Source organism: Nuphar pumila, chromosome 8, assembly GCF_984573655.1.
Source record: "Nuphar pumila chromosome 8, dmNupPumi1.hap1.1, whole genome shotgun sequence".
NCBI lineage: Eukaryota > Viridiplantae > Streptophyta > Magnoliopsida > Nymphaeales > Nymphaeaceae > Nuphar > Nuphar pumila.
In genome coordinates this window covers 110,413,502-110,426,505 of record NC_143256.1, presented here as the reverse complement: position 1 = coordinate 110,426,505, position 13,004 = coordinate 110,413,502, and the positions used below count along the sequence as shown (strand labels likewise).

The 13,004-nt window shown below is 38.2% G+C and overlaps 1 protein-coding gene across 1 annotated transcript; it reads left to right on the top strand.

The window, feature by feature from the left end:
• The first annotated feature begins 4,265 nt into the window (after positions 1 to 4,265).
• Positions 4,266 to 6,380, top strand: LOC149830204 (photosystem I reaction center subunit VI-1, chloroplastic-like). The gene is made up of 3 exons (XM_090016382.1): positions 4,266 to 4,433; positions 4,673 to 4,802; positions 6,064 to 6,380. The coding sequence occupies exons 1-3, from the start codon at positions 4,306 to 4,308 to the stop codon at positions 6,241 to 6,243; spliced, it is 438 nt and encodes a 145-aa protein (XP_089872508.1). The 5' UTR covers positions 4,266 to 4,305; the 3' UTR covers positions 6,244 to 6,380.
• Positions 6,381 to 13,004: the final 6,624 nt, after the last annotated feature.

Below are 13,004 nucleotides of genomic sequence, written 5' to 3'. Positions count from 1 at the left end.
TAAACTTGACGACCATGTATTTAATCCAGCATAGATCAAATCATCCACATATAAGCAAACAACTAGAAAATCTTCTTAATCTCTTTTTACATATATAGATGGTTCACTTGGGCTTCTTTGATTTTTTTTTAAATATTGGTCTATTTTCATATTCCAAGCTCGCGGTGCTTGCTTTAAGCCATATAAGGGTTTTTTAACCTATAAACTTTTTCTTCATATCCTTCGTTCTTAAAGCCAATAGGTTGCTCAACATAGACCTCTTCTTTAAGTTCTCCATTAAGAAAGACAGATTTTACGTTCAACTGATATACCAGAACTTTCAACTCTGCGGAAATGGCTAGCACAACTCGAATTGTCTCTATTCTCACAATTGGAGCAAAAGTTTCATTAAAGTCTACTTCAAATTTTTAGGAATAACCTTTTGTTACAAGTCGAGCTTTGTGCTTTTAAATTGAGACATCTTCATTGAATTTGGTTTGAAAAATCCATTTTAGACCAACTATATCTTTTCCTTTTGTCCTATCTACCAATTCCCATGTATGATTTTTCTCAATTACATAAATCTCTTTGTTTATGACAGTTTTCTAAATATCATTTTTGATGGCTTCTTCATAATTTTGAGGCTAAAATAAAAACAATGACATATGACAAGAAGCATATATATATGCAAGAGATCTAACCTTTCTATGAGTATCTGATTCTGAATCACTTGAGTCTATTAGGTCCATATGTTCTTTGCTTGTAGAAGTGTTTGGCATAGTCAAATTTGTCTCTCTTTGAGGTGCTTCTACTGAGCGTGTTCTTCAGTTCCATTCACCCTTTTCATAAAAAATTATATCTCTTAAGATAAACAACTCTTTTGTATTTGGGTTAACGAGGCGATAGGCTTTTTAAGTATCACTATAACCAACAAATATGAACTTTTCTCCATTTTTATCAATTTTTTCTCTATTTTAAGAAAAAAAATTGCTATAAGAAACACAAAAAAAAACTTTAAAATGACTTACTTTTGGTTTGTACATGTATAATGCCTCATACAGAGTGTTGTTGTGAATAGAATTTGTGGAAGTTCTATTCAAAACATACACTCCTGCGTTCACGGATTGGGCCCAAAAAGTGTTTGGAGGATTTTTTCTTTTTAACATGCTCCTTGCCATTTCAACAATAGTGCAGTTTCGTTGCTCTACAATATTATTTTTTTGTGGCATTTTTGTTGCACTTAGTTGCCTTTTGATGCTTTGGATTTTGCAATAGCTCCAAAATTCATTGGATGTAAATTATCCTCCGCGGTCAGTCCTTAATCTTTTCAATTTGAACCCGCTCTCTTTTTTTGCATAGGCTTTAAATTCTTTAAAAATGGAGAATGCTTCTGACTTTTGTTGGAGAAAGTATATCCATATCATTCTGCTGAAGTCGTCAATGAAGAGTAAAAAGTATTTTCTTTCATTGTGAGATTCTGTTTACATCGGTCCACAAATGTCTGCATGAACCAATTCAAGAGGACGCTTCACCTTCCAAGATGAATTTGGGAAAAAAAGTCTATGAAATTTGTCATATATACAACCTTCATATATTTTATTTTCTTCATCGATACAAGGAAGCCCAATCATCATATTTTTTTGCTTCAACAATTTCAAACTTTGATAATTTAAATATCCAAATCTTAAATGTCAAAGATTTGATACATCTAAACTTTTAACATTTAATACTTTTCCTTCACATGAACTCGTAGTCAAGGAAAATATTTTATTTATAGCTATCTTTACTTTGGCTATTGTTTGCTGACTATTTTTGTCAACAATAGCACATTGGTCATTATTGAAGTTTACTAAGTACATATTTTTCATCAGTTGACCAACACTTAACTGCTACACTAAGTACATAAGAAACATCATGAATGAGTTTGGTCTGACTTGATTTAGTTTTGACTGCTATGACTCCTTTGCCTTCAATATTTTGAGATTTTTCATCTCTCATTCTTATTTTGGAGGTGATAGTTTCATCAAGTTTGACCAAGAACTTTTTATTTTCAGTCACGTGGTTGCTACAACCACTATCTACATACCATATATCACTTGGTTCTTACTAAATGTTCATGCAAGAGAAGACAATTTGATCTTTCTAATCTTCATTTATTTAGAAATTGGCTTCATGCTTTTCTTGAAACCAACAGTCCTTTTGAGAGTGATTTGGTATTCAACATCATGTACATTTGAATCAGCATTCTCTAGACTCATGCTCAGATTTTTTGCAAATATGACAATATTTTTCTGATTGCTTAAACTGCCTTAGGTTGACTAGAATAACTTTTTCCTTTATTGCGATCTTTGAGAAGCTTTTGATTTTTTTTTTTGAAAATTGAGGTCTTTTTTTTCTTCATCTATGTTGAGCTTTGTTTGGAGTGCATGCTCAATCACTTGAGATTCAGTCATTGCAATATACTTCTCATGTGCTTTGAGGGATCCTATCAATTCTTGTAATGATAGAGTTGATAGATCTTTTGACTCTTCTATGGTTGCTACGACATAATTGTACTTCAGCCGCAAACTTCTTAAAAAAAATTCAACTATTTTTTTCTCCTTAATTTTATCGCCATGGCTCCTTATTTGATTGATAATCCTAACAACTCTAGTAAAAACTTTAAAATGAATTCATCGTCTTTCATAGACAATGTATCAAAATCTCTCTTCAATACTTGAAGCTAGATTAAAATAATCTTTTCTGAGCCTTGGAATTCATTCTTTAAAATATTTCAGGCTTCTTTGGACAAAGTTGTATTCATGATTCGGGAAAAGATAACATAGATTACCCCAAGTTGGATATATAAAAGTGCTTTTTGCATCATTCTTCTTGTTATCCTTAAATTCGTTTTGTTTTGGAGTGGTCTATGATGCAAGAATTGCATTGTCAGTTGGTTCTTCGTAATCGCTATTGACAATCTCCTAAAGCTCTTGTGGCGTGAATAAAGTCTTCAATTTAAAACTTCAAAAATCATAGCCTTCATCATCAAACATGGGCACTTGCAGTTGAAAGAGATTAGCGACAGAGTTGTTCAAATTTTCTGCCATAATTATGATGCAAGTGTGGTCTCCTTCAACCTGGCTCTTGATACCACTTGTTGGGTTTTGAATACCCTAATTGATGCAACGGAATATGACTATGGCCACGAAAAATAAGGTTGAGAAAAGAATAAACTTAAAAGTTTTTCTTACACTTACACACAAATGTACTAAAAAATAATATTTTATTAAGCAAATGAGAGATTGCCAATACAAGAAGGATGAGGGCTTTATATAGAGCCAAAAAAAAAAATGTACCATGTCCCTTCAAAAGGTTGCATATTTTCAAAAAAAGCCTAATACCTTTTGGTAAATTTTAAAGAGACATAAAGTTGCATCCTTTCATCAAGCAAGGCGTTTCTTTGGAAATCAAGTTTTTTATTTGGTTATTACAAATTACTAATTTTGACACACAATGCAGCCCACAAAGCCACTGCATCAAGCCTGCTCATGGTGCACACGCGGGATTCGATTGGAGGATGTCTGAGAGGATACATACTTCTAACCACTTCAATGGAGCCCATGTATGCCAGCTTCAAGTAAGCATGAGAAGGAAAAACCTTTGAGAACAATCGATCCTTTCTACTTGTCTTTGTTTTGCCATGCTTTTCTTTTGATATAATTTTCATATTCAATACACATTAGTTTTTTGTTTTTTAAAGGCAAGCTGGGGTTAGGCAGACCCCTACCAGATATATAACTTTACCATTGGGTTTTGAACCTGCAACGTCCCAACACAAGGTCACTTAAACTAGCTGCTCCTACCAGACAAGCTGAGCCCGGTTGGTATTCAATAGGTATTAGTTGGTGGTGATGAACGAGGCTGTAAATTTGATTTACCAAACACCATTACCGTGAGTTCTGACTAGTTGGTACCAATGGGAACTCCGGTTGTCTGGTAGAAGCAGTCAGTGCACGTCACCTTGTGTTGGGGAGGTTGCAAGTTCAAAACCCAATGGTATGGTTGTATAACTGGCGGGGGTCTGCCTAACCCCAGCCTGCCTATCAAAAAAGACTACTGACTAGTTGGTTGGCCCTCCGTGCCAACAGTGAAAATGAGCCCACCTCATCCAAACTCCTCCCTCCATCCCGTTGGGTAAGATAAGGTATGCCACGTGTAAGTCTCATATTGGCAAACTGCCATCGATTTCCCAAGATCAAATCTGCCACATGGCAGGCAGCCAAGCACAAAAGAGGTGCCTGACGAGGCTTATCACAAGGCGTGCAAGGGAAAATAGCAACAACAATGGCCTCTCTAGCCACCAGCGCTGTTACTGTACAGCCTGCTGCCGTCAAGGGCCTCGGCAACACCTCTCTATATGGCGTTAGAGTTCCCACCACCCGCGTGAGCCTTCCCAAGTCCAGGCATCAGAGGTAAGATAGGCTTAACTTAACTGGTATTGGCAGGAAGATGCTGTTTGGCAGAATGGTGTTGAGAATATCTCGAGACCTGGCTTTCCAACGGTTGTAAAGCCGAGATTTGTGTTGGGTGTTCATCTTTCAATACTTCGTTTTGCAACTTTTCCCTCATCCAAACACTAGAGTTATGAGCTGCAACTCCCCAACTCTAGAATTGCTGCTAAGCGTTGTAGTTTACATATGGAATTTTGCAGATCCTGCTTAAGGACAGTGGCAAAATACGGGGATAAGAGCGTTTACTTCGATCTCGAGGACTTGGGCAACACCACCGGAGCATGGGACCTGTACGGCTCCGACGCACCCTCTCCCTACAACCCCTTGCAGGCAAGTCTGCTCTGTGCATAAAACGGTCTCATGACTTGTCCACCATTCCAGAATTATGCATTGTTATACATGTAAAGCATGCTTCGTATCAACTATGGCTTAACTTGACTGGAGGCACCTTGCAGGAGGCAGGCCCATTAAGTGACCCAATTCTCAGTGAGGGTTTTCCTTCATTATAAAAAAGAAAAAAGAAAAAGTAACTCAGTGGGAGCCCTTAAGATTTGGTCGAGTAAATGGAGTCCTTGATCGGAGTCATGCCAAGGCTGAACTTTGTAGTAGCCTTAGATAGACAAGTCGAGCATAGGAAGACTCGATCAAGTTGACCTATTCACAGGCTCATTTTGACATAAGCATTAGGACATACAAAAGGTGCCGAGCCCAATGGCTTAGGCCCTGCTTATTGGTATATTGGGATGTGGCTCAACAAAGAGTAGAATAGATGGTTAGCTTCAACCAATCTCGGTTTCAAATTTGTGACATCTAGTCAACTTGGTGACATTCACAAGTCGCCTATACCAGATGAGTGGAGCCCTTGTGGGCTGTTTGGACCAATTGATGATGGACAGCTTCCTTTGGCTCCCTTGTCAATGGAAACCAGTCTGGATTTTCATACTCTCAATTTCCTTGACAATCGAGGACTCTCATGTTCCTCTGCCTTGTATTCGAATGGACCAAAGAAAAACAGCTCTAGGTAGTCAAAATTAGTCACCCCAACTCATGAGCCATCCATCTTACCAGACAAGTTTGGAGTTAACACAAGCTCTAAACTTTTATTCCCCATCTCCATATTCCACAATTTTAAAGAAATGGCATTGTTGTAATTGGTTAGGAATGGATTTTCCTCATTCTCTTTGAATGTGGAAGCCAATAACCAAACATGATTTTTACTTCATGAAATCAGCATGTTAAAAGGTATAGTCATACATTTAGGGCTGTCATCCGACCATCAGGGTAGGGTCATGAAAATGGAATCCCAAACCCGGACATGCATAATTTTATATATATATATATATACACTTGGGTTTGGTCGGGTATCGGAAAAAAATCATGACCCAAACCCAGCTTGCATATTGCTCGGGTCGGGTTCAGGTCCACCCTAATATTATTTGGGTTGGCACTTTTCATGCACATACCCGACAATTTGGGTTTAAGTCGAGTCAGATACCTGATAAAAACTTGACCTGGTGACAGCCCTACATACATGCTTCTGTGATAAAATTTTTGTTGGACACTTATTGATATCTGGTTTGGGGACATGCAGAGCAAATTCTTTGAGACATTTGCTGCTCCGTTCACCAAGAGAGGTTTGTTGCTCAAGTTCTTGATATTGGGTGGAGGCTCTACTCTGGCTTACCTCAGCTCAACAGCCACAGGTGATATACTCCCCATCAAGAAGGGCCCTCAATTGCCACCTAAGCTTGGTCCTCGTGGCAAGATCTAATCGAACCCCCTTGATGCATTATACTTCCTCTTGTATTCTAGTTGAATCTATTTAAGCCTGGCATAGCCTTGGGCTCCTCCATGTATCTTTGTAACTTCTTTGAGCTTTGTTGATGAAAATTAAATCAAACTCCCATATGCACCGTCTTGAAATGTTAGCTTTCATATTCTTGCAGTCTTCTGATTTCCAAAAGGTTGCCCCTTTACTAAGGGCCTGTTTGTCTCCTGGAGTGGGAAGAGAAGTGCCCTTGGTATGAGAGGTGCACCTCTCGAGAAACAACCTATTTCCACTTTTCTGCAGGAAAACATTTTCTCAGGGAGGCCTGCAGATTCATAGTTGTTTTCTTGTGAAAACCCTGCTTCCCATAGCTTCATGGACACTAAGCAACATCCACCTCCTGACCATTCAATTTTAAGTTCCAATGGGCAAATATCCTTAGGCTAAAAATATGATGTTCTAAATAAGCAGCAATTAGGGAAAATCTCAGTCAACAATTGTATTTCAAATTACAAGGATAATAAATGCCACCACAGTAGTTTTTTTTCAACACATTCGACAAAATCTCCCCAACATTCAGCAAACACCTACCACAAAATCTCCCCCACATTCAACACATGATTACAAAATTTTTCTAGCCTATTGTAAAAGCAGCACTGAACTAGCTCAAGCACAAACACTGAGCCACAGAATCATAACCTCTACATCATGAAACAAATGAGTTAATTCTTTTAGGAATTCGATGCGCAAAATATGCTGAACTCATAACATAAAATAAGTGACCTAGTGGTACCTTCACGATTGGAAAATAAGGGGCAGAGAGGTGCTGATCAACATTTTATATGTTGCTGTCAAAACAAAATAACTAAAAAATCAAGTGCATCCTGTTATCTCATATTACACCCTTCTAAGACTAATAACAAAAGGCGTACAAACAAATAAACAATAAGAGTGAGGCTTTTTGTATACTGTTGTAGCCACGTTGAAGGGGGTCTACATACTACTAGAGTAGACACAATGAGTAATGGGTCCCATGTGTTGCTTCTCTTGCAAACAAAAGTTACGTAGAAGTGAAAGGACTGTAACTATCAATAAGCACCTTAGGCAATGGCTCTGCTAACACATCCACTCCTTACCCATCGGAACCCAGAACTATATGACTATATAAACCTCTGAGTAATGTGTCTGTTCTCCACCTGCTTTTCAGCAATCTTACAAAGAATGGATGAGGGGAGAAGACAGAATGTAGCAGTACAGGGAGTGATAAAGGCTAGGTTTAGACGAGCTCACATTAGCAAAAGAGTGGAATCGTGGTCGTCCTTACCTGAGAAAAGGGCTCCTTCGCAGACCTAGAAAAAGCCCAGACGCCCTAGGGATTCAGAGAGAGAGAGAGAGAGAGAGAGAGAGAGAGAGAGAGAGAATCTTCAACGTTCAGTCCTTCGACGAATGACCTGATCTAGATCCCTTAAAATAGAGGTGGGAGGGACTAGTTCTTCCCACCACTATGAGACTATTCTTAGCCCCGTTATAATGTATAATACTCTAGTACCGCACCATTATACTTTATAAACCACCCCCACCTTCCAATTCAACTTTATTTTATTTATTTTATTTATGTGTTTTATATTAATGTAATCCTTTATAACCCACTTACACACTAGATATGTATGTTTTCATGAGTTTTTATATTATTTCTTGTTATATATTTTCTTCAATATTTTCTTAGAAATGATATTTTTTCAATAAAAACAAAAAATTCATGATCTTCCGTGATATTCAATCATCCAGAAATTGCCAAGAATGACATTTGTGACAATGGGTGACTATACCATTCAAATCCTTTTTTTTCCATGCTTTCAGTGGAGGTTTGGAGAAAATGGTAATCAATAGAATTTCCTTAATCTTCCCTTCTCTAAAACAAAAGGAACAAGGATCCACCTGAGACGAGGGACAATTAAGTTTGCTCACAAACTTGTTTATGGGTCCATGAACTTGATTTGTAAAATTTTTCTTTTGATGACCATTTCCAAATTATGACCGAGTAAACCTTTTTATGTTCAAAATCGATTGTCCTTGCCCAAAGGCCAAAAGAACAAGTGCAGCTCATTCAGTTGTTCCAATCCATTTGGTTGAACCACATCTTCAGTTTGAAATGAATTTGTCATGAAAAGATTTTAAGAGAGAAACAAGCCATGTTTCAGCACATTCACAAAAAAAATAAAAAGAGAGTTGTAAAATAGAACTTTGAAGTTAAAACTAGGCTAAGTTATAACTAGTTGGACAAACCTTTCAATGCTTCTTCAAAGCCAGAGCAAGAGCTAGGGATGGCAGTGGGGCGGGGCGGGGCGGGGGACAAGGTTTCCACCCCCGCCCCGCCTCAAAATTTTATCCTCCACCCCCGCCCCGCCTCCGCGGCGGGGATGGATTTTATCCTCCACCCCCGCCTTCATCCCCGTTTCATGTCCTCCACCCCCGCCCCGTCCCCGTCCCCGCCCCGTCCCCGCCCCGTCCCCGTCCCCGCCCCGTCCCCGTCCCCGTCCCCGTCCCCGTCCCCGTCAAATTGCATCCCTACTTACAAATCATTCACGTTAATATTCCAGTTGATGATAAATGAATTCATCCACATGGAAAACAGTCAAGATAACGCATAACCTATAAACTTGCTACAGCTCTTTCCACGAAATTCATGGTATCAAACCAACACCAACAGAGAAATCAGGCCTTAGCTCTACAATAGCAGAAACTCAACAATACCGCCAAGGGTGACAAACCCAACTTGACTAGAAAAAAACATGTTGTTAGAGTTTTTTTGGGTATCTCAGTGAAATCAGCTTTGGAAAATTCCACATTTCTCAAATATCAGCTTTGGAAAATTCCTGTTTTTCTTTTTCTCGACAAGCTACCTTGCTTGCTCTCTACCATATTTTAACCCCTTTCAATTTGCAAAGTAACAAAGGCTAACGCTTGATCACCTATCCCACCCAGGCCAAGCAAGTAGTTACTCTTATCACCTGACCTACTCATGATCAAGCGGGCGCTATGCTCTAAACTATTCAAGCTAAAAGAGAACTTACGCTGCTCCGACGATGCAAGGCTACAGACGGGGAAAGGAAAAAGAAAAGAGGGAGGAGATGGTCGGCGACGGCCAACGGTGGTCGGCGACGGCCAATGGTGGTCGGCGACAGCCCGGCTCCAATGACAGTGCGGATGGGGATTGGGGAAGGGGAAGAGACGATGGCCCTGCTCGGCGGCTCCAGGGTTAGGATTAGGAAGTTAGGGTTAGTAAATAAAACAACTAAGAGTATAAGGGTTGGGGGCGGGGATGGGGCGGGGCCGGGACGGGGATGGGGCGGGGCGGGGCCGGGACGGGGATGGGCCGGGGCCGGGGCGGGGATGGGCCGGGGCGGGGATGGGGCGGGGATGGGGCGGGGCGGGGCGGGGCGGGGGAACGTGCACGTCCATCCCCGCCTCCACCCCCGGACGGGGATGGATTTTAACCTTCATCCCCGCCTCCATCCCCGTTTCATACCCTCCATCCCCGGTCCAAACGGGGCGAGGCGGGGCGGGGCCCCGCTTTCCCCCGGTCCACTGCCATCCCTAGCAAGAGCCGAACTTAATTTAATTACAGTTTGCTTAAATTCCAATGTTTGTACACATGGTATATAAGGTATCGGAGGGTATAGTTGGTATATACATATTGCATAGCGGCACTTTCATCCTTTTATTCATACACGGCATTTTTGTTACAAATTATTGTCACAGGTCCGTACATGTAAGATCTCTACGTCCATACTCCACATCTAAGGGTATATATTTACTACAATAAATTATACCTGCAATCTAGTCATAATTTTATAATACAAGTTGCTTTAGAAATAGACGTTCGGATCATGTTTTTTTATAAAAAAATATGTTTTTAAGTTGAAAAAAATCATTGATTTTTTATAACTGTTGATTTTTGCATGGTCAAAAAACTTATATATATAGTTTGGATTCTGATTTTTCAAAAGTTGATTTCAACTAGAAAGAGTATAATTTTCAAACCATTGGATTTATGACTTTTAATTTCATTTATCACAAAAACGTCTTGGCCTTCCTAAAGTCTATAAATTTCTCCAATTTTCGTCTTTTCAATCATCAAATTTTCTGTTTCTCAAGCTTTCTCTTTCTATTTTTTATTCTCGATTTGGCTTGCCAAGTTTAAGTGTGGGAAAGGTCACCTGATTTTGCGAAACAATGACTCTCTTGAGAAAACTCAGTCGTAATAAACTTTTTTTGCATCTTCAAAATTTTTGAAGTGGGGTGATTGAAGTTCTAAAGATAGCGATCTTAAGAACATGTCTCGCGTACACCTGTGCTTGAGGTGCAATGTATCATTTTGATGTGCCGAGGTCTACTTTAACCAAGTCATTTTTTGACTTTTCATTTTTCAAATGGTTTGGCCTTTTGAAAGACTTTAAAATTGCATTTATATAGCGTTTATGGGGCATTGTGACTGTTGAACAATTTTGGAGGTCATTGATTGTTAGTCAAAAGCAGATGATCGTTTAAGGTCATTTTCGTCTAATTTTCAAATCATTAGATTTATGACCTTTAATTTCATTTATCACAAAAATATCTTTGCCTTCCTAAAGTTTATAATTTTTCGTCTTTTGGATCATCAGATTTTTTTTCCCAAGCTTTTTCTTTCTATTCTTTTATTCTCGATTTGGTTGGACAAGTTCAAGTGTGAAAGAGGTCACCTAATCTTAGAAAGCAGCGACTCTCTTGAGTTTAAAACCTAGTTGTATCCTAGAAACTTAGTCATAATAAACCTTTTTAGCATCTTCAATTTTTTTAAAATAGGACGATTAAAGTTCTAAAGATAGCAATCTTAAGAACGTGCCTCTAGGCTTGAGATCTCAATTTTCTTAAATCATATTTTTGGTCACTGATTGTTTCAACATAAACCACCCCACCATTCACTTCAATTTTAGTTTATTTATGCATATTTATGTGTTTATATTAATGTAATCCCTTATAACCCACTTATTCACTAGATATGTATGTTTTTATGAGTTTTTATATTATTTTTTGTTATATATTTTCTTCGATATTTCTTAGAAATGATGTTTTTTCAATAAAAACAAAAAATTCATAATCTTCCGCGATATTCAATCACCAAGAATTTGCCAAGAATGACACTTGTGACAATGGGTGACAAAGTGTACCATTCAAGTCTTTTTTTCATGCTTCCCAGACGTTTGAAGAAAGTGGCAATCAATAGAATTTCCTCAATCTTTCCTTCCGGAAAACAAAAAGAACAAGGATCCACTTGAGATAAGGGACAATTAAGTTTGCTCACAAACTTGTTTATTGGTCCATGAACTTGATTTGTAAAATTTTTCTTTTGATGACTATTTCCAAATTATGATCGAGTAAACCTTTTTATGTTCAAAATCTATTGTCCTTTCAATGCTTCTTCCCAGAGCAAGAGTCCATCCAAAGAACTTAATTTAATTACAGTTTGCTTAATTCCAAAGATTGTGCACATGGTATATAAGGTATCAGAAGGTATAGTTGGTATTTACATATTGCATAGGGGCACTTTCATCCTTTTATTCATGCACGACTTGGTCATATATTATGTTACCAAGGGCATTTTTGTTACAAATTATTGTCATAGGTCCATATATGTAAGATCTCTACCTCCATACTCCACATCTAAGGGTATATATTTACTACAATCAATTATACCTACATTCTAGTCGAAATTTTATGATACAAGTTGCTTTAGAAATGACCTTCGGATCATGTTCTTTTATAAAAATAATATGTTTTTAAGTTGAAAAAAAATCATTGTTTTTTTATAACTGTTGATTTTTTCACCGTAAAAAAAACTTATATATAGGTCAGATTCTGATTTTTCAAAAGTTGATTTCAACTAGAAAGAGTATATAGTTCCAAGGTTGTTAAATGTGATGAGGTGAAGCCAGGCGTTGAGCATGTTATGAAGCGAGGCGTAAGCCTCCAGGCGTTGGAGCGTAAGCTTCATGATCAAAATAATAAAATAAGCTTTAAGACCACTGTCCTCTCACACATACCATCAAACACTTGACGTGTGTGGCGTTAATAGCTCCCCGAGCTCGATTGGCGATCTATAAGGTCATTTGGCAAGAAGATTAAGTTGGCAATATTTTTTTGTTAAGTCCAGCTTTTTCAATCTTATCGACTTCCAACAATAACATATTAATCAAACTCTCATTTCTATGCACCACTCCATTCATGAGTAATTGGTTGTCCTTTCTGGGGTTTCTCATCATCCAGATTACTTATGGCTCTGATGCAGTGCTCTAATCAGAGTCCCAATAGAGAATCAGTTCGAATTATCTATTCTCTGTCTTATGGTTCAATGAAAACATTGAAATGATAAGAAACATTACGCCAACATGCAGGGTGGCCTTCTATTATAGGACACGAACTGTTAAGGTTGTATCTAGATAACTCATCCAAACCTCAAGAAAGATGATTACAAGCACAAGCAGAGCATGTGAGGAGAAAATAAAAACGATATACAAGGAAAAAAGCGTTCTATAACAGAAAGATGGCATTCACAATAAGTGATACTTGCAGACACCCATCCAATACTACAACAGATCCATGATACTGCATGGTTCTGAAGCAAATTGTCAATGCAACAATGTGTATAATTTCAAAATACAGTTAAAATCATTCAAACAACAAAGGTTATGGCAAAATTCTTAAAATATGGTTTGCTGCCAATA

What these genes read in the sequence shown, in the direction of transcription:
- LOC149830204 (XM_090016382.1), top strand. Translation starts at nt 4,306, where the DNA reads ATGGCCTCTCTAGCCACCAGCGCTGTTACTGTACAGCCTGCTGCCGTC. An exon ending in CCCAAGTCCAGGCATCAGAG is followed by an intron (nt 4,434 to 4,672) that starts GTAAGATAGGCT and finishes GGAATTTTGCAG; the next exon opens with ATCCTGCTTAAGGACAGTGG. An exon ending in CTCCCTACAACCCCTTGCAG is followed by an intron (nt 4,803 to 6,063) that starts GCAAGTCTGCTC and finishes GGGGACATGCAG; the next exon opens with AGCAAATTCTTTGAGACATT.